The sequence below is a fragment of the Natator depressus genome, chromosome 15, assembly GCF_965152275.1.
Source record: "Natator depressus isolate rNatDep1 chromosome 15, rNatDep2.hap1, whole genome shotgun sequence".
NCBI classification, from domain to species: domain Eukaryota; kingdom Metazoa; phylum Chordata; order Testudines; family Cheloniidae; genus Natator; species Natator depressus.
The window spans coordinates 16963403-16982771 of record NC_134248.1 but is presented as its reverse complement, the minus strand read 5'-3'; the positions used below and the strand labels follow the sequence as shown (position 1 = coordinate 16982771).

At 41.8% G+C, this 19369-nt stretch overlaps 1 protein-coding gene across 4 annotated transcripts; it reads left to right on the top strand.

The window, feature by feature from the left end:
- Nucleotides 1–206: 206 nt before the first annotated feature.
- On the top strand, nucleotides 207–18305 carry TRMT2A (tRNA methyltransferase 2A). Of its 4 annotated transcripts, none has more exons than XM_074973012.1 (12): nucleotides 207–452; nucleotides 1250–1879; nucleotides 3003–3111; nucleotides 3728–3909; nucleotides 5744–5858; nucleotides 7328–7443; nucleotides 8486–8597; nucleotides 13500–13622; nucleotides 15171–15246; nucleotides 16427–16543; nucleotides 16748–16844; nucleotides 17175–18305. In XM_074973012.1, exons 2-12 carry the CDS (start codon nucleotides 1260–1262, stop codon nucleotides 17428–17430), a joined length of 1923 nt encoding a protein of 640 aa, XP_074829113.1. In that variant the 5' UTR covers nucleotides 207–452; nucleotides 1250–1259; the 3' UTR covers nucleotides 17431–18305. The 4 variants fall into 4 exon arrangements, with proteins under 4 accessions (XP_074829113.1, XP_074829111.1, XP_074829112.1 ...); XM_074973010.1 differs by having other exon boundaries at nucleotides 207–470; nucleotides 17175–18303; XM_074973011.1 differs by lacking the exon at nucleotides 207–452 and adding an exon at nucleotides 484–676 and having other exon boundaries at nucleotides 17175–18304.
- Nucleotides 18306–19369: the final 1064 nt, after the last annotated feature.

Sequence of the window (19369 nt, the reverse complement as noted above, 5' to 3'; positions counted from 1 at the left end):
CGCAGCCACGCCTAGGTGTCCGGCCGGGCAGTTTCTCCAGGCTCCCACTGGAGGTCTCGGAAAGAGCACGAATTCCCCCCGAAACGCGCACAGCATCCCCCACTCGCGCGCTGAGTCTAAAGAAAATTCATCTCCAAAGATCTAGTGTGTGCCCCCAATTAAACCTTTTTACCCCATGCCCGAGCTGTTTCCCATCAGCCTTTGCGATTTGGCGGCGACCATCCCGCGTCTCTCTACTCTCAAGATGGCGCCTGCGTGTGTGGTGGGGGGGGGGAATTATTTTAATCTTGTATTTTTAGGATTGGGGGATTTTATAAGCGCAAGGGGCGGATTCCATGTCAGAATCTGTGGGAAAGGGTGCAAAAAAATTGCTTTTTCCCCGCGGGCATTTTAGCTTCCCGGTGACGTCACGGAAGACACCCCCCACCACCTTGAACCCGCCCCCGTTCGGTGTATGTGTGCCGCGTGAGGTGGGGACGGGTCGCGCGGGGAGATGGGCGGGAGGTGAATGTAGCGGGGGGAGGGCCTGCGACTGAGGAGAGCGCAGGGCTCCCTCAAGCTCCCGGCGGAGCCTGAGCCGGCGCTCGCCCCATCGGCGCTTATTGGTCGCAGGAGCCGCGCCGAGATGCGGTGGCATCCTGGTGTGGTCCCGCGGGGCGCGGACGGGATGCCCCAGGCTAGTGTCTTGTGCGCTGGATGCTGCATGGGTGGGTGAGGGTGCTGCCCTGGGGCCGGGGCGTGTCGTGATAGTGCTGCAGCCTGGTGGCGGCGGCGTTGCACCATGGGGTGAGGTGGCGGGGCACGGTGATGGGCCCTTGCTGTGGCTCACGGGGGGGTGGCGGCTGTGGACTGTGGCACCCGGCCTCAAGTGGGGTGGGGCGTGGTGATGGCCCTTTGCTGTGGCACGTCGGGGAGTGCGTGGTGATGGTGCAAGGCTAGTCTGGAGCGGAATGCTGCAGTGGCATCACACCCTGTTGTGCGGGCACGGTGCTGTGCTTTGTGGCATCGTGGTGGTGTGGCAATGGTATGGGGGAGGGCATGCTGTGGTGTGGTTGGAGTGGAGGGGCATGGCCATGATTACACATGCCGATAGCCCAGGGCTGTGCGCTGTGATGATGGAACCATGTTGTGGCATATTGGTGGCGGGGGGAGGGGGGGTTTGCACTGTGGCTCAAACTCCCAATATTTTCTAACTTCAACAAGTCCTCGTTCAAAGAGTATTAAATCTATAAAACTGAAATCTTTACAGGACTGAAGAAATGATGGAAGGAAAGAGTAGTGTCTGTGTCCCTGAAGAAGAAAATACAGCCCCTTCGGTAGAAGCAGAAAATATAACTGAGGTGGAAATTAAGCAAGACAAGGGAGATAGTAGCCATGCAGAGAATACAGAAAATTGCCCTGATATGTACAGATATATCAAAGGAGATTTGTTTACATCAGAGATTTATAAAGTAGAAATTCAGAACCTTCCAAAATATATTGGCTTTAATGATGTAAAGAAATTTCTTGCCAAATATGGACTTAACCCTCATAAGATAAAACTTTTTGGGAAACAAACTTTTGCATTTGTGACATTTAAAAGTGAGGAGGAAAGGGACAAAGCTATGAAAGTCCTTCATGGAGTCATGTGGAAGAGCCGATATTTGAGTGTTAGGCTCGCAAAGCCTAAAGCTGATCCCATTGTAAAAAAGAGAAAGAAAGAAGGGGAGGACACTGAACAGAAAGAAGCAAAGCGTCCAGCTTTAGCAAAAGACAGTGAAGAGGAGCCTCTCAGTAAACAGATAGCAGATGTGGTGACCCCTTTGTGGAATATACCATATGAAGAACAGCTGACAAAGAAGAAGCAAGAGTGTGAACAAGTGCTGCAGAAACTGACAAAGTAATTCCTTTTTGTAATGGTACTTTAATAATGTTTATGAGCTTTAATGCAAATTTGTATTACTATAGCTAAAATCCAGTAAACCGTCTCTCTATTCCCTACACAAATATAACAGTATAAGTAAGTCTCTTTTAATATGTAAGAATGCTTTTCCTTAAATTACCACCTCAACCCCAGAGCTTGAAAATTACATTGGACTAATGTATAGGACTTCATATTTTTAGTACTTGATCTGCTTGAAAAGACCCTGCGAAATTAAGGAATGTGGTTTTAAGGAAAATTATTCCATAAGCCACCAAGGTTAAAAATGAAAATTTTATACCACTGAAAAGCTAGAATTAGCAGGTCCTCAGTGATATAAGGAATGAACTCTGATAGGTGTTGAGATGTAACTTTTCAGTCACATCATTCTGATGGTCTTCTATAAACCCCTCTACTCTAATTCTCACATTATTTAGTCTTTAAAGTATTACTCCTGTCTAAGAAAATATTTTAAATATAAAATTACAGTTTTATCTATGCCTTATTCTGTTACGAAATTATCCATATAAAGAAACCATTTAACCTTGATAGTCATTAGACACTTAAAAAAAATAAAAGCAGACAAGGTTATTTTTTCCCACCTCCATGCTTAAATACCCACCCAGGTCCCATCGTTTTAAGATTATACTTTGCAGCAGCCATTATTTCACTTCAGCAGGACTGGATGAGACTCCCTTTACCTGTCAACTTTTATTCCTTAATTAGTCAGGGGGGTCATTATAGAAAAATGCAGGGCTCTCCTGTTTCCCTTTTTACAATGATTCCAGCTGAGGGGTGACAGATCAACAGTTGCTTTATTCTGGAACTCTGTAGCTGTTTTATGTATTTATGTAGATTTTGAAATCTGCATTTAGTAGCAGTATGATGTAAATACTGTTTAGATTTCCCATTGACAAGACTCTTATGGAAGAATATCCTTCAGGTATTTAATAACTTGATTTTCAGATAAGAAGAATAAAATTGGATGCCTGTAAATGGTCCTGTATTGTTTTGTATAACAGCCAGTTAACCTGATTCAGCTGTTTAAATGCATGTATTTATTGAAAGGCTTGTCTTCCGTAAATCTGTTAAACTTTTGCAGGGAAATAGGAAACAACAACAAAGCCCTGTTACCTTGGTTGTTTGTACAGAAGCAGAAGTATAATAAAATCTGTTGCCCAGTAGAGGGAGTGAAAGCATCACCATTACAGGTACCTCAAAATCTAACTTGTGGGTATGGAGTGATAATGTGTAATACACTCTGAAAGTAAACAAACTCTGTTGGTTTGAGGGATGGGGGACTATCTGATGGGTAATACTGTGGTAGCAAAAATATCTGTAGGTTGGTAAGTAAGTAGAAGCTTGTGTTTTACTACCTTTCACATAAATACTGTAATGGAACTACTAATCTAGGAGTAAAAAAAAAAAGCTCTAAACGAATTGAAACCTTACAAAAATTAAAAATATTGGATTGTGCCTTTTCTCCATAGGCTTGCTTACTGTTCTGTAATGCGAATTCAGATTTTTTCAAAGGAGTTTTGCATTTGTTACCCAGATATAGCAAAACCTCCTAACTATAACTCAGGTTCTTTCAACAATATCATTACTAGACCCTTCTTCAGAAATTAAAATTTCCATATGGGCTGAATTTGGTATTCTGGGTCTCAGGCCATCAATAAAGAAATAAATTCACTAACTAAACTTTAGTATTACAAAATTAAAATTTAAGACTAGTGCTACAACAGATGTTTCAGGACAGAAGCAGTTGATATGCAAGGTTCTATGTATATAGCTTAGATAATTTTATTTTTTCTTTTAAAATTTTAGACTGAATACCGCAACAAATGTGAATTTTTGATTGGAATGAGTTTAAATCAAGAAGACAAAACTGTGGGTTGTCGCCTTGGCAAATACAAGGGTGGAAGCTGTGCTGTAGTGGAACCATTTGACACTATTCACATTCCTGCTGTTGCCAAAAAGGTAGTGAAGGCTTTTCAAGACTACATAAGGTGAGAACTAAATTAGGCTGAATGGCTTACCCTGAAAGATTCATAGATACTAAGGTCAGAAGGGACCATTATGATCATCTAGTCTGACCTCCTGCACAACGCAGGCCACAGAATCTCACCCACCAACTCCTGTGAAAAGGTTTTTGCTGTCTTAAATATTTTGAAATATGTACAAAATGAAACATTTTGAAGAGCTGGATGGTTATTTTGAGAACTGAAACTTAAGTAAATTGGTTCCCTTCTGTAGCAACTCCTTTATACTTTGTTTTTACACATGGCTCATCATGTGTTACTTGTTTTATTTTATTTACTTTTATTGAGCTTTTTAAGTGTGTTCAGCACTACGCAATACATAGAGGAAGACCGTTACTGCCTTAAGGTATTTAGATCTAAGATGGACAGGCAGTACTAAATCAAAATATTAAATGGCCCAATCTCAAAATAGAGAAAATATTTTGTTTTAAAGTTTACTTATGTTCTCATTGTAATTCGTCGATTAATGTTAAAAGGATTTACAGAGAAAAGAGTTTTAACGAGGAATTTGAAAGACAGAGGGCGATAGTTTGGTATACAAGAAAATGGGGGACTCTTCCACATGTAAGATCAGCCTGAAGGAAGGCACAAAGATGAAAATATGAGACTCCTGAGTAAGGAACAGTTAGGAAAAGGGCAAAAAACGTTTTTGAAGAAATGAAAATAGAGATGTGGGCAGAACCCTGAAGGTAAAAATGAGACGTTTGAAAGGGCAATGACGTGATCTGAACGTTGAGAAAGGAAGATACTTGTATCTGTATTTTTGATTAAGTAAAGGGTGTTAAGTGAGAATCATGAAAACCAGAGAGGAGGAAGAGGTTGAATTCATTAGGGGAGAGACGATCAAGGTCTGGATCTGAGTTTTAGCCTTAGGGTATTGCGATTGGGTATATAGATGCTTCAAGGGACCTCCCTTGCAGTCTATGGGCAGGCTAACAACAACAGAGATAAAAGGCTGCAGCCCAGTCAGAACAGACAAAGCCACAGTGAAGAGGCTCCACAGGGTGAGACCTGAAGAAGTCATCCAGAGGAACCCTGTTCGTACAGAAGGGATCAGAGAAGATTACCAGGCAGGAGGTATGTTCAAGGCCCTGAATTAGGAAGCATAGAGAGATTTAAACGAACAAGCCACTGTACCACCCAGAGTCCCTGGGCTATGATACAGAGGAGAGAGCGGGTCTGGGTCCCCTACCACCTTCATACAGGTGGGCGTAGGACTGCTGAGAATCCTGAACTGAATGTTAACAATAACAGAAAAATTGGACTTTGGCTTTGTGTTCCTGTTTTAACTTAGTTTATTTCTGTCCTGTTGAAGAAAGAAGGGAAGAAACCCATAAAGGGGGTAGCACTGGAAAAGGGGTTAGGAGAAGCCCTGAGGCAAAGGGCCAAACTTCTGGGACTATCGAGCAATGGTCTGCTAAAGGGGTTGGAAGAACTTTGGGTAGAGTCAGACTCCTTTCAGTCCCAAAAGGGGAGAGAGACAAGCAACCCAGCTAGAGCACTGGAGTTATAGATGAAGATTGATAGATATAGGTTCCGTCCCTGAACGAACTAAGCCAAACTGAGGCAGGGATAACCACAGTTCTGTGGCAGACCACCATAGGGTACTACAGGCCAGAGCTCTCTCAGTTACAGGTATATTTTGCAGATGTCAACAAGGGTCAAAACTAATCTTTTGATTTTAATAACAGCTTATTTTCTTCTACCTTATTGTATCGTGGAGTTTTTTACTTATGTGAATTATTAAATATTATGCAGAAGTTGCTCTTCTATTCACTAACTGAACTTTTGAAAATTGCAGGTCAACCCCTTACTCTGTGTACAGCCTAGAAACCTACGAAGGTCACTGGAAACAGCTCACGGTCCGCACCAACAAAAATGGTCATATCATGGCAATTGTTTATTTTAATCCTCAGGTACTGAAGCTTTATATAATATAAGAAAACCCCCTGAATGCAATGGACACTTGTTTAATGAATTAGCTGATTCTCAAGCAAAGTTCTCTGATAATAGTACTATATTACTTGTATTTAATCTGATAATTATTGGTGGGCCATGGTATATATGTTGTTCATAACTATTCTACCTCTTAATTACAAAGCCTATAGATTTTTTTAAAAGAAAGTTCAGTCAGTTTGTCTGAAAACTATAAATTATCTGAAGACTTTCTTCTTCACAGTCATGTCTCTGGGAAATGTTATTTTGTGCATGGAATCCCTGTGTGGGGCAGGGCTCTAAGATCTGACATATAACAATTAGGTAAAGCATGACCATGTATTATGTATAAGAATGTTACAGGTAGCAACATCTACAGTTACGGTTGTGCTGTGCTGCTCATTAAAAGTCCCCCCCCCCCTTTTTTTTTTTTTTTTTTTTGTTGTTGCTTATAACTACCATGCTTAAATGGTTTGGGCTGAAATTTTCTATGCCATATGTCTGCCTCAGACTGATTTGATTTTAAGTTTTAGCTAAAATGGTTCAGCTACTTCCAAGAACTAGTCTAGGGAAAAATGAGTTTTGCCCATGTTTAAAAAAAATAAATCTTAAAACCATTTCATTGAGATGCTCTAGAGTTGACATGCTTTGGAGCAAAGGTTTGAAATTTGGCAGGAGGTTCACCCTGGTATCGGGAATGTGTCTTTTGTCATCTTTGATGATTTGCTCAAATTTGTCCAGCTTGCAAGCTTCTGAAAAATCTCAGTTCACATATGCTCTCACAGCTCCTGCATGTCACCTGGACTTAACATGTGCATCCCCACAGAGCTATGAGCATTCTCTATCTTGGGGCAAACAGGACTTCTGTAATTGCTCCTCTTGCCCCATGCCACTGGTGCCCTGGCGGCAGCGAGGAGGAGCCTGACTCGAATACACAGGGGTGAGGAAAATGTGGACCGAGGAAAGAAGTTAAGAGCAGGAGGCATGAGGGTGGGGGGAATGGTCAAGAGTAGATGGAGGCAGAAGACTGGAGGGGCTGATGGGAAGGAGCTGACAACAGGAGCAGGCATAGGAGGGGTAGCAGATTGGAACAGAAGGAGATGAGGCGGAAGCGTCTAATAACTAGAGTCCACTCCCCTACAGAATCTAGAAGAATGTACAGAGGAAGGTCTTGGGCCTTTTACATAGGCCAGGCTGGAATAAGGATGTCCCACTAGTTAATGCCATTTGTAGCCACATGACTCTAAAACCCAAGCTGTGTCTGTTTAATGTCCCATACAAAATAATACAGTAATTAGAATCACTGTTTGATATCTTTTCCGTATATAAAATATTTGCCTCTCAATACACAAACAAATGTATAAAACTGAACAGAACAAATACTAAATTAAAGTGTTGGAAAATAACCAAACACACAATAATCACATCTTCCTTTCAATGGAACTTCTAGAAATTAAGTAAAGAAGAGCTTGTTGACCTGAGAACCTCACTGGCAAAGTACTTTACAGAAGAAACTGGAAAGGACAGTGGGGTAACCTCTCTTTACTTAGTAGAGGAAGGGCAGAGGTAAGTTTTGTACCTGTAAAGGAAAGCTTAAGTGGCATTTCTCCTGTAACTACCACCCTGCATAGTAATTAATATAGAATGAATAGCAGTGTCATTATTATTTTATTGCTAAATTATTTACATTGTCCATGGAAGAGACTCCTAATATTTTATGGTCTTCTGCATTATAACTTGTTTCTCTACTTGTGGATTAGGTGCCCTTTGTTTATTGGATAAAGGCAGTTAGAGCTTTGTATCTGGATAAACCTGGCCAGTTAGGGGCTGTCACAGGAGGGAGGATACCTTTTTAATTTTGTTGTGGAGAACCCAGGAAGAAATTTTCTGGGACACTTCTCCTGCTCTCCCTACCTCCTTCCTTTCTTGCCAGTTTCTGTCTGGTTTTGCTCTCTTCACCTCTGTCCTTCACAGAGCAATCTCTCTTCTTTTGCCTGAGGACCCCATTTTATTTTTCCAGAAACACTAAATGCCTCCTCTTGCTGCCTCTATACAGTGGCAGATGTACCCTTTGAGAACAGAAATTGGACAGTAAGACAAAACTTTTGGTCTTAAGATATTTTACAGCTTTCCTTAAAAACAGCCTGTGAATTGTTTTCATTTACAATATTGCAGTTTAAGGCTAAAAAGTAACTTTCTGAAGACTCTGAATTAAAGAATTTAAATGCAATTATAATTTAATCATTGCATTGATAGGTCTCATCCTGTTACAGTGAAGCACAGTAATTGTACAATATTGTAAAATCAGCTGTGTCTCCAACTAAATTATTCTTCAATAACTTTGCTAGGCTTCCTATGTGTGGTAATAGTGATGCCCAATTCTCATTAGTAAAAGTAGAAAATCAGCATATGTAAGGTCAGAAACCAACATACTTTTGTTTTTAAAACTGTTGTGTGTGTCTGTGTGGATTAGTGTTTTTTTTTTTTTTTAAGGTCCCGTTAATGTGGTTGTAGTGTCCTCCTTCCTTCCCCCCCTTGAATGTGTCTGTACTATAAGAGGCCATGGCTAAAACCTGCTGTAATGTGTTTGGTGGCTTTTTTCTTTCAGAAAATCACCCAATCGTGAAGACTTGCCCTTACAACATTTGGCTGGTGATAAGTACATATATGAAGAGCTTCTTGGTCTAAAGTTTAGAATTTCCCCCCATGCATTTTTCCAAGTAATGTTGGTATTGAATTTTGCTAAATTAAATTGTATTAGAGCTGAAGTAATAAGATGGATTGCTTAAATTACTGCATTAAGATTTTTAAACATTTTCTAACAGATTTTTTGGCTAAGAACAGTAAGGTGGCTAATATTGCAGAAAAAATGCTGCCTGGACAAAGAGGCTGCAGAAATATACTGAGCGATCTAATCTCCATAATTACATAAATCTGATGTAGCTGAAAATATTTTTTAGTGGATGAATAACGGTTTTTGCTGTATTAAATATTTAGTTCCAGCATTTTAGCTGAAGTGAATGTTTAATGGGATTTTTTTTTTTTTGTACTACTTTGGTATCTGACGCATTCTGTGTTAGCAAGCAGTCTGTGAATAGAACAGAAGAGAAGGTTACTCACCATGTGCAGTAACTGAAGTTTTTCAAGATGGTTGTCCCTGGGGTGCTCCACTTTCGGTGAATCTGTATCCTGCACCTACGATCGGAGAATTTGAGTAGCAGTACCCGTTTGGGGCACACCTGCGCTGTCCTTGTCTCGCGCCATCTCTGGCGGTTACCTAGTGCTGTGTGACCAAACCCTTCTTGGTTCCTTTTCTGCCGCCCTTGGCTTTAGACTGAGCGATTGGCAGTGCCTCCGAGCTTGCCTTTATCTTAAAAATTAGATTTAGCCTTAGTAGTTATAGAGCTCAGTTACACAGTTTAGCTACCCTTCTCTTCCCCGTTTATTTTTCTTTATTTTTTTTTAAAAAAATTCTTAGTAGATTAGCTATTTTCTTTATTATTCCCAGTTACCCCTTAGTATAGTATACATATCGTCCCTCACGGGGGGAAACGTTATTCTTAGGGGCATGCCCAGATCTCCAGGTTTTAAACGCTGCCTAACTTGCCAGGCGTCAATCCCGCTCTCCAACAGACACTTGTAGTGTGTCTTCCGTTTCAGCGAGACTTTCGTTCTGCAAAAGTGTTCCATTGCCATACTCTTAAGACTCTGCACCAGAAAAGCGAGGAACCTTAAGCTAAAACTTCTTCTGATGGAGAAGTCTCTGCACCCAGCTTCCGATCTAGGATTATGGACTCCTCCTGGACATCGCTCTCCAGCGACAGCATCTGACGGACATTCCTTATCGCCCTCATAGAGGAAAGAACACCATTCTAAAAAGGTGGCAAAAAAACTGGTACTGTGACAGCCAAAGACCAAAGTGGGCAGGTTCGAAGAGGAGCAGCAGAGGGAAACTTACCCTCCCTTCCAAGGTAGTGCTGGAGCCACTCAAACATGCATCGTGAAGCAGCTCAGAAGCACTGCTGTCTGTGGCGCCACCTTCTGCCTCTATAACGCATAGCGTGCAGTCATCAGTACCGACAACCACTGAAATCTCATTGGTGATGCCAACAACTTCCTCGGTACCACGACAGTTTCTCTAGCACAAAGACCTGCTAGTCTCTTCAGCACTGGAATCTCCTCAACTCATACTGATGTTACTCCAGCATGATCGGTACCATGTCAAGTTACACCACCATCCAGATCAGCTCCTCCCTTCTCCAGCAATGAGGAGGAGGAAGGGGAGATCTACTCATCATGCCACTTCTTGCCCATGCAGACAGCCACCAGAGTGGGTCCACCAGAACATATTGAATACCACCCCATGACTGAAACCCATGGGTGGTATAGACATCCAAGGATATCACCACCAATGCCATTCCCGCCACAGTAGTCCAACTGGGATCCATGGGTGGCATACTGACAATGCTTCTCTAAGCCTTCCAGTACCCCCGGGTGGGGGGGGGGGGGAGGGAGAGAGACCTTTTCCCATCACCCTCAATACCTGGACCTGCTGATCCTCTGGAAGAGGTGATTGAAGGGCTGGAAGAGACTTCAGATCAGGAGATCACCTCAGCTACTAATTTCTCCTCCTCCTCTCCGGACGAAGCAGTCTTGTCCCCACCATCCACGACGGGTGATGATTTTAAACAATTCCAGGAGGAGTTTAAGGGGATTGTGGACTCATTAGAAATACCACTGGAAAAAGTTGCAGGGTCTCAACACAGGCTGTTGGACATTTTATAAACGTCAACTTCATTCAAGGTTGCTCTCCTTATAAACGAGGCACATAGATCCAGCCAAGACCATCTGGCAGACTTCAGCAGCAATTCCACCCACTTGTAAAAGAGCAGACAAAAAATACTACATTCCCTCCTAGGGAATGGGATTTTTTTTTTTCTTCCAGATCCCACACCAAACTCTCTGGTGGTAAAGAAAAGGAGTACTTGTGGCACCTTAGAGACTAACCAATTTATTTGAGCATAAGCTTTCTTGAGCTACAGTTCACATCCGATGAAGTGAGCTGTAGCTCACGAAAGCTTATGCTCAGATAAATTGGTTAGTCTCTAAGGTGCCACAAGTACTCCTTTTCTTTCTGCGAATACAGACTAACACGGCTGTTACTCTGAAACCTCTCTGGTGGTAGAGGATGTGAATGAATGGGGCAGACAACATCAATCCAGATGTACCCCGTATCATAGGAACTGGAAGTGGTTAGACCTCTTTGGGCCTTAGACCTACTCAGCAGTGACCCTACAATTCAGAATTGCCAATTACGAGGTACTGATAGCCAAATGTGTAACCACTCAAATTATTCAAAAATGTCCAAATTTATTGATTATCTCCTTTAGGACAAAAAAGAGCAATTTAAAGCAGTCATCTTGGAGGGCCACCTTCTTGCTCAAACAGACTTACAAGCCTCACTGGACTTGGCAGACACAGCGGCACAATCCATCGCTACATCTATAGTCATGCACCAGGCTTCCTGGCTCCACCTTTCTGGGTTCCCCAAAGAGATACAGTCTACAGTGGAGGATCTCCCATTTGAGGGACTGAAGCTGTTCACAGCTAAGACCAAGTCGCTTCACACCCTAAAAGATTCCAGGGTGACTCTTTGGTTTTTAGGCATCTATATACCTACACAGAGATAGAAGCAAGGGAAATATTACTCATGGCAACGAACAAGATCTGTGCCATACGTACAACCACCGAGGTAATATGACCCACAGAAACGTAGACAGAGGGCTACAAGACGTAGACCACTCCCATCTCAGCCATCCCAGCAATCCCGCTCGAAGCAGCAATTTTGAGGGTTTGGTTGAGGACCCGAGATGCCTCCCCCGTTTTCAAGTGCTGGAACCACCTACAACCGTCCATCCTTTTGGAGACCGTCTGACCCCATTCCACCCATCGTGGCAGAGCATCATGTCAGACAAATAGGTATTAGAAATCGAGACTGGCTATTCAGTCCAATTACTCTCCATCTCACTATGCAGGTTTGTCGATCTAGTCAATCTGATCACTACAGCACAAACCAGCCCATAGACATTGGCCAGGACCTGCCTCCAACCATTAGGCATCAGCCCACAGTTTCACAGAGCACTGTGCAATAGAGCAGAACTCAGCATCAGATGCTCTGCTGAGACTTACTGTTTTATCATCCTTCACAAATTCAACTCTGAAGCCCTTTCCTCCCAATGAGGGGCACTGCTCTACAATCACCTAAAGTAGAGCACCCACAGAGACACTCGAAGAAGACGGGACTGTTACTCATCCAGTGCAGTAATTGAGGTTTTTCGAGGTGGTTGTCCCTGTGAGTGCTCCACTATCCACCCTTCTCCCATCTACTTTGGAATTTCCTGCTAGGGACTCTGCGGTAGAGAAGGAACTGAGGTGACGGGGGGTTGGTCTCAAAGCGCTATGTAAACATCAGAGATGACGTGAGATAGGGACAGCACATGTGCGACCCAAACGGGCACTGCTACTGAAAATTCTCCAATTGCAGGTGCAGGGATGCAGATTCACCACAGGGACGCTCCTTGAAGTAGTACAGTTGCCAGTTGGGAAATATACTACAAATGTTGTATTTCAAATAATTTTCTTCCAGCAAACACTTAAGCCTCAACAAATGCTTGTCTGAAAACACAGAAGAGGTAATGTTAGTTTAACAAAACATTTGGAGGAGAGGGGAAATAAAGTGAGTGCTAGCATTAGGGGAAGGAGAATATTCTTCACCTTAGTTTGCATGTAACTTCCTTGAGAAATTGGGAATGACACATGTGCTTTAAGGAGATCTTATAGTTGTGTTTTTATTCCTCACTTGAGATCTTAAGCTATTAAGTTCTTACCTTCTTCTTAATGTAGACCATTTTTCTAGGTTAGAGGTACTGACCTGGACAACTTCTTTCCTGACCCTCCAGTCCTGATTCCATACCTACACTTGGTTACAGGAAAAGTAATATTAAGGCAGGCAGCATTAATGAGACAAGGTGAAAATAAATTCACTTTGTGATGGATGTAGTTGCATGGGTATGTCCTCCTATTTCTGTATGTGGAGTATTTTTTTTGTTTTGTTTGTTTCCTCTCCCTGGGTAGGAATTGACATTTAACACAGATTTGTCCCTTCATTGCCTGCAGTTTGGCCCTGTTCTCCTGTGTTTGCTGTCCCCTCTGATTTCGGTGTACAACAAACACGACTTATTTATTTAGTGCCTTAAGCGTATGCTGTATTACATGTTTGAATTTACACCAAAGCAACATCCAAATACGTGAAGGGGTTATATAGGGTTTTTTTTAAACTTTGGTCAAAAACACCTCTTGAAGCCTTGAATAAGTCCTGGTCTGTTGGGCCAGTTGTATATCTTGCTGTTGCTAGAGATAAACTTTGATTTGCTATCTCATGCTGTCAGTACAATTCTGCTTTGAACTTTACATGTAAAGTTGGCTTATTTTAATAAGTGTTAGAGATGAGGAAGGGGAAAGCACGTTTTCATATAAGGGACTTAATATTGTTTAAATACAGTATTGGTTATACTACCTTTGCTGTTGTAACAAAGGGGAACATTTGTGTTGGAATTCCATAGGTAAATACACAGGCTGCAGAGGTTCTATATAAAGCCATTAGAGACTGGGCCCAGCTGAACCAAGATAGCACTGTACTTGATATCTGCTGTGGAACAGGAACAATTGGAATTTCACTGGCAAAGGTGAGCCATTTGCCTTAAACATATTATTCAGCAAGTCATAAAATGAACTTGAAAGTTAAGTTGCAGATCTCTCATATTGCATTTAACTGAGGAAAATGCTTAAATCAAGTTATTGCACTTTGCTATTGCCAGTGCTTTAGGAAGTTGACTTAATTCTGGACATAAATAAATACTTCCCTGCTAGATATTCTGGCTACATTTCCTTTATTAGATTTGAAAAGTCCCACATAACATAATTTCAATTAACTTCATAGCAACTGACACACGTTTCATTGTCAAAAGTACATGAAGGTGTAGTTCGTATTTTTGAAAAGTCACTGGGAAAAGGACACTTTATTTATTAATTTTGCCGGTCTCCGCTTATATTCAAAGACAGATCTACTTTAGTGACTGTTTATCTCTAGAAACAATACTACTAAAACTGACTGAGCTGGACTCTTTTCCATTTTGTGCACCAACATAATTATTTACTAAGTCCTAATCAGTTACATCTGTGGAAAAGCATTGACAGCTATAAAGATGTGCACACATAATTGAGAACCTAATTTAGTCGTCATAATTTCTTATTACTGGTAATTATGCACACAGTGGAAAGAATTCAGTTTCACTCTAAGGCAGAATTTGCAGGGCTGGCAGTGAGGGAGATATCTATTTAAGAATAAATTGAGCACGACTAAAATGTCTGCCTATATGTGGAGGTGGGGAAGTCAAAGGAGGTCTTTCCATCTATCCTGATCTATTGGACAGTCTGAGGGCTTGTGTAGAGGAACAATTGGTGCACAACAAGTTGGTGTAAATCTACACCGCACTAGCATGCTGGGCCCTGTCTGAGTAGACCGGGGTGGCCAACCTGAGCCTGAGAAGGATCCAGGCTTTACCAATGGACGTTGCCAAATAGCCACGTAATACATCAGCAGTCCCCCATCAGCTCCCCCCAGGCTCAGGGGAGGGGGTGGGAAGGGGTGGAGTGGGGGATGGGCCTGTGGCAGGCCAGGGGTTGAGCAGTGAGCACCCCCCCGGCACATGGAAAGTTGGTGCCTGTAGCTCCAGCCCCAGAGTCGATGCCTATACAAGGAGCCACATATTAACTTTTGAAGAGCCACAGGTTGGCCACCTCGGTGTAGACTCTGCTACTGTGGGTCCCTAGTTTCCTCGTGTGCATTGATCTATTCTGCTTTGAAATGAGTAGATTACACAATATTGAACTTTTAGTGCACAGGAGCAGTGTCCACAGTGCACTAGCATGCTGTGCGCTGTAGATTATACCCCAGCTTGCTGTGTACTGTCTGGTCATCAAGACAAGCTCTAAAGATACCCTACTAGTTTACTCACCACTTGCTTTATTTATTTATTTATTTAACTGCTGTAAAGGTAGTGCTTTTTTCTTCATCAGGTAAACCGAGGAAATAAAATTCTAAAGCCTGTGCTGTGGCAGGAATCACTGATGCATGACAGTCACCCTCAGTTTTCCTCCAGTCTGGCACTTGTGTCATCAAGCATTTGTCACACCCTGTTGGACCCATTGATGTTGTTTCTTTTATTTCACAGAAAGTGAAGAAAGTTATTGGTATCGAACTCTGTCAAGAAGCTGTGGAGGATGCCAAAGTGAATGCCCAAATTAATGGTTGGTAAAGTTGTGTGTGTAAATACTAGGATCTTTGTTTATGTAGGAATATAAGAGTTAAGCACCTGACTTCCATTGAATTTGCCTAACTTCCTTATTTTCGTCTGAAAATTCCAGCTTCAATTAATTACTTGAAAGTTGTAATTATTTCCATCAAATATTTCCATTGATAAAAATCCACTGACGTTAATAGTCTTTTGAATACAAATTTAGTATCTCTTTAAATCAAGGAAATTTACCTAGTTTAATTTTAAAAATCCGACCTCGGAGACTCCCAGGAGGTGCCAGGTCTATTGTTGTTCTGTATGTGTGTGAGACATGGACCCTTACAGCAGAACTTGAACAGAAAATACAGGTGGTAGAGATGATACTTCTGTAAAATTCTGGGCATCTCCTACTTCAGTCATGTCACTAATAAAGAGTTCTGCAACATCATCACCCAACACACTGGGTCAAATGAAGACCTCCTGACGACCGTGAAGACACGCAAGCTGAAGTGGTACGGCCATGTAACAAGATCATCTGGCCTATCCAAGATCATCCTCGAAGGGACAGTAACAGGGGAAGAGAAGAAGAGGTGGACAGAAGAAGAGATGGATTGACAACATAAAAGAGTGGACAGGAATGAACTTCGGAGCCTCAAGCACTGACTGACACAATAGTCAGGGGTGGAGACAATTGGTTGATTGCTTATCAGTGATGGTGCCCCAATGACCAATGCGGTTATAGGAGTGATGATGATGATGAATTTTTAAAATAACTTAATATAATCAGCAAATTGCTCATTTAACAACATTGCCTAACACTATGTACCATAACGTTTAATGATGGCATATTAAAGACTGAGAACTTCCTTGACACAGAATTTTAATGCAGGATTACAAAAATAATTCATATTTGTTGATTTTCAAGTTGTATATTAGCTCTCAGGCACAATAATAGATTATTTAAACACAATAACTTTAGTATGTCTGCTTGAATATTATACCGATGCCAGTTCCTGCAAAAGCTAATCCACAGTTTGTCCCAAGGCATCAAATATTGGCATTTCTATATGCAAAATACTATAAGAACAATTTAGCTAGTAACTCTACCTACTTATGTGTGCACACTAATTAAGATGTTTTGATTATACTGAAATTTCACATCAGTTCTTTATTTTTATATTTACCTTTCTCAGATCTGAATAACATTGAATTTCACTGTGGAAAGGCTGAAGACGTTGTTCCTTCTTTAATTAACTTATTAGCATCACACAACCTGATTACAATTGTAGATCCACCTCGGGCAGGACTACGTAAGTTTATTTACTTAGGTCTTATTTAACGGATACTTAGTTGAATGGTTTTAACAGAATGAAATCAGTTAGCTGATTGTTGGGAGAAAACTTGAAACACGCTTGTACTGTAACAGGACAATCTTTATGCTCAAGTTGAAAGTTTGTTTTTCTGCAAATATAGTAACATACACTATTGGCAAACAACTTTAATTTGTCGCCTAGATTCTAAAGTCATTCTTGCAATCCGAAGAGCTGAACACTTGAAGAAGCTCATCTATGTATCCTGCAATCCCAGAGCTGCCATGAACAACTTTGTGGAGTAAGTTTTTGAATTGGCCAGGTAAAGCCAGCAGGCAGAATATGCTTCCTGAAAAAAAGTGAGGCTGAATTCTTTTTGCATACAAATAGATTAAGCATATTAGCTATAGGATTGTATAGCAGTACTTGACCTTGCCTTGGGAGACCCACTTTTGATTGTGTGATGGCAGGCTCTCCCAGCAGGAGGGAGGAAGACTTACCCTCCAGTAGCTTGTTAAGTAGTAGACCTGAAATGTATGATCATCCTATGAGGCAAGGGCTTTTCCTAGAAAATGCAGACTGGTGTTCATGGTCCAGGAAAATTAATACTATACTTTGTTTTTCTCTTAAGTCTTTGTCGGGCCCCCTCCAATCGTGTCAAAGGAACCCCTTTCCGTCCAGTTAAAGCAATGGCAGTGGATCTTTTCCCTCAAACTATGCACTGTGAGCTGCTGATATTCTTTGAAAGGGTAGAACATTCAAATGGAAACTCTACTGAAGCAAGCCCTGACACAGCTCAGGTCATGAATACAAATACAGCAGATTCTACCCAGGATGGCAGTATTGACCCACTTGAAGAGAAAGTAGGAACTCTGTCTTCCACCTAATGTTGTAGAAGGCTGGGCAGTTTGTTTGCGCACGCATGTGCATACATATTATATACACTCAGGCAACCATCTTAACCTATTGATTTCCTTCTAAGAGGCAGAAGTTACTTTTACTAGTTAAAGAATGTTGCAGTTTGAGGCATCAGCAGAAACACCATACAAGTTAACCTCTGTACAACATACTAATTACCTGTCTTCCAAGTGATGAAGGCTTTCAGTTAAGTATACTGACAGCAGCATTTTTCAACTCCGTGAAGGAAGATTAGTTTAACTTTAAGATGCTTAAAACAATTCAATTCTTACAAGGAAAATAACCTTATTACAGACAACTTGGATCAAAACCTGCTATTTTCACTCATGCACACTTATATTGAAGGCATTGGGACATCTTTCAGGAGTAAGGCCAGCGTGACTTGACCTAAATATTTTGCACGTTCTTCATAAAATACTATCCAGGTATGTTACTAGGATTCAGATATGTGGATTCCCTCCAAAAGTTGACTGATTGTAGGATTTTTTTTTTATGCCCAAGAAATTTCTTTGTTTGAAGATGAGTGATAAATAGCTGAGAGAGAACATCACTTAATGGCCATCTGGCAGATGGGCAATTCTGTTGAACAGGAGACTATTGCCTTGCAGACCACTTTAAATAAATTTGATTTTTAAAAGCATTGTTGAAATTTTCCTTAGCCGGGATGTTGGTTTGCATTGAAAAGTGGTTGGAGTTGGCAGTTGCAGGTTTATAATAAATTATTTGCATTAAAGCAAGCCTGATTTTTAGTTACTATTGTAAAAAGACTTTCCTGCTGCCCTGGTATGTAGACTAATTCTTTACTGCGGGGAGAGAGATTCTAAACTCCCTCTTCAACTTGCTTGTAATCTGAAAAATACATGAAGCTTACATACTCCTAGTAGAAAATGGACCTCTGTTTTGTGGTTCTGGTGGAGACAATGGGTTGCCCCCTTCAGTAGAAAGATCAGTCACCCTCCTTAAGTGTAACTGTTCTGAGTTAAACTGGAGCTATGGGCCAAACTGATGATCTGATGTTTGAGATCCCATACAACTTCTAAGGGAGAGTGTTTTTCTTGTTCTGTAATAAAGTGAAAAGAGGACTGTACTCACTGCTACCCCACTCCTGTTTCAAAAAAGAGGAAAGATTCAGAACAAGACAAATGTGCACAAAAATACTCTATTCCAGAGATGGAGGAGGAAGATAACAGAGCAGAGTTAACTTCCACAGCAGATTAATTCATACAGGGGTATAAGGTTAGGTTAGGACTGAAACTATGGACCTTACCATGGTTAACTATTCCTCTAGCACCTTCAGCCCAGAGTGCTGTAATGTGAGCTTTCTTAGGCACATTCAATCTACACAGAAGCTTTATCTGACTCAGAGCATAGCTGACACCTGAGGAAATTCTGTGCAAGGCAGAATTTGTGCAGAATTCCATTTTTTTCCCCCCTGCAGAATTGGCAGTGCAGGGCTGCTGCTAGGAGCTGTGGAACCCAGCAGAGCCCAGCTTGCAGAGTGGCTGCATGGGAAGACTCTGGTTCCTGGGTTTGCTGCTCCTGCTCAGTCATGTGATGTGGCTGGGCCCTCTCCCTGCATGGCAGCTGCTGGAGCCAGCAAGCTGCATCCTGCAGGGAGAGGCAGGATGGGTTTCCTGCTTTCCAGGAGGGGCAGAAACTTTTAAAATTGTGGGGGCCCTCCCCTCCTAGCAGCAGGTACAGGTCATCTCTGCTTAGCAGGACAGTAATAGCTACACAGAGCCTGTGGCTGGGCTTGCAGGGGGGAGAAGGGTGCAGGTTGCTGGGTGCAGTCCCCTCCAGCAACCCTAAATAAACCCTAAATTCCAGTATACATGCACCCCTCCAGTTCCCCCTCACATTATCTTCTATTTGGGAACTTGAAATATGGTAACTCTAGGGGTTCAGGGT